Raw genomic sequence first — 1,175 nt, forward strand, 5'->3', positions numbered from 1 at the left:
CATCCCACGCATCTCAACCTGCTGCTCATGTGGGAGTGGACAAGGCTAAGGTGAACCTTCTCCATCCCCAGTAGCCAAATCTGTTCCCGCCTGCCTCCAGGCGCTGGCACGCTGGTGGCCAGGGGACGGAGGTGTGTCCCGGGGCAACCTCGTCCAGGGAGCGCCAGGGTCTCAGCCCCTCCGCACTGCCCCTGCCCGCCCCCGCCTCAGTCGTCCAGGTGCTGCTCCTCCCAGGTGGATGTGGGGATGGCGCTGTAAGGGTCCATGATGACCTTGGCGCAGCGGATGATCATCACGACGAGGAACAGGCAGAGGAAGACGAAGCAGGCCAAGGTCAGTCCTTTGTCCACATCCACGTAGACGGGCTCAGGCGTGGGGTCCTCCATCTCTCAGTGGCGGCTTCGGGCTCCTCCTCCGGCGCAGGGTTGACTGGTACCATCTTCCACCCCTGCAGAAAGCCAGGGCACTGCAGATCAGAGGGTCGTGCCCACTTGCCTGTGGTAGGGGTAGGGATTGGGAGCAGAGCACAACCCTGGGTTCTTATACGTCCCCCTGGAGTGGAAGTTGGCTCCTTCCCCTTCCCTCTTGCACATGAGAGCTGAGACCTCGTGCCTCGTTTTCAGATGCCCACTGAGGTCTCTTCCCAGAGGGCACTCACCTGCTAGTCAGAGTGATCACCACTTCATAAGGGCCACTGGGTGGGCATGCACCCTGGGCGTGGCTGCTTCAGGAGGGAGGCGGGGGTGACCAGACATCACAGCTGGAAGCCAGAGAGAGCAGGGACCGAAACTGGCAGCAGCTGAAACAGAACAGGACAGAAGAAGGCTGGTTACTTCCCACGACACCCAGACTTGGGCTGGACTGGCAGAAAAGTCTGGCCTGGAGAGTTCCTGCCTGGGCATCGTGGTGGGAACAGTCACACTTTACACCAATGCTTTTTTTCTTTCCGTCTCTCTTTTAAAAAATATAACATTAAAAATTGTGATAAAATAGACATAACATAAAATTTCCATGGTGACCATGGTTAAGTGCACAGTTCAGTGGCTTTAGGACATTCAAATTGTTGTGCAGCCACCACCACCATCCGTCTCCAGAGCTCTCTTCAACTTGCAAAGCTGAAACTGTGCCCATGAAACAACTGGGATGAGATTGGCATTGACATATATACACTATTG

At 56.3% G+C, this 1,175-nt stretch overlaps 1 protein-coding gene across 1 annotated transcript; it reads right to left on the reverse strand.

Moving 5' to 3' along the window:
• Nucleotides 1-206: 206 nt before the first annotated feature.
• On the reverse strand, nt 207-386 carry CTXND1 (cortexin domain containing 1). The gene has a single exon (XM_068990861.1). The coding sequence runs from the start codon at nt 384-386 to the stop codon at nt 207-209; it is 180 nt and encodes a 59-aa protein (XP_068846962.1).
• Between the last annotated feature and the right edge of the window lie 789 nt (nt 387-1,175).

The sequence above is a fragment of the Capricornis sumatraensis genome, chromosome 19 (genome assembly GCF_032405125.1).
Source record: "Capricornis sumatraensis isolate serow.1 chromosome 19, serow.2, whole genome shotgun sequence".
In the NCBI taxonomy this organism is placed as follows: Eukaryota; Metazoa; Chordata; class Mammalia; order Artiodactyla; family Bovidae; genus Capricornis; species Capricornis sumatraensis.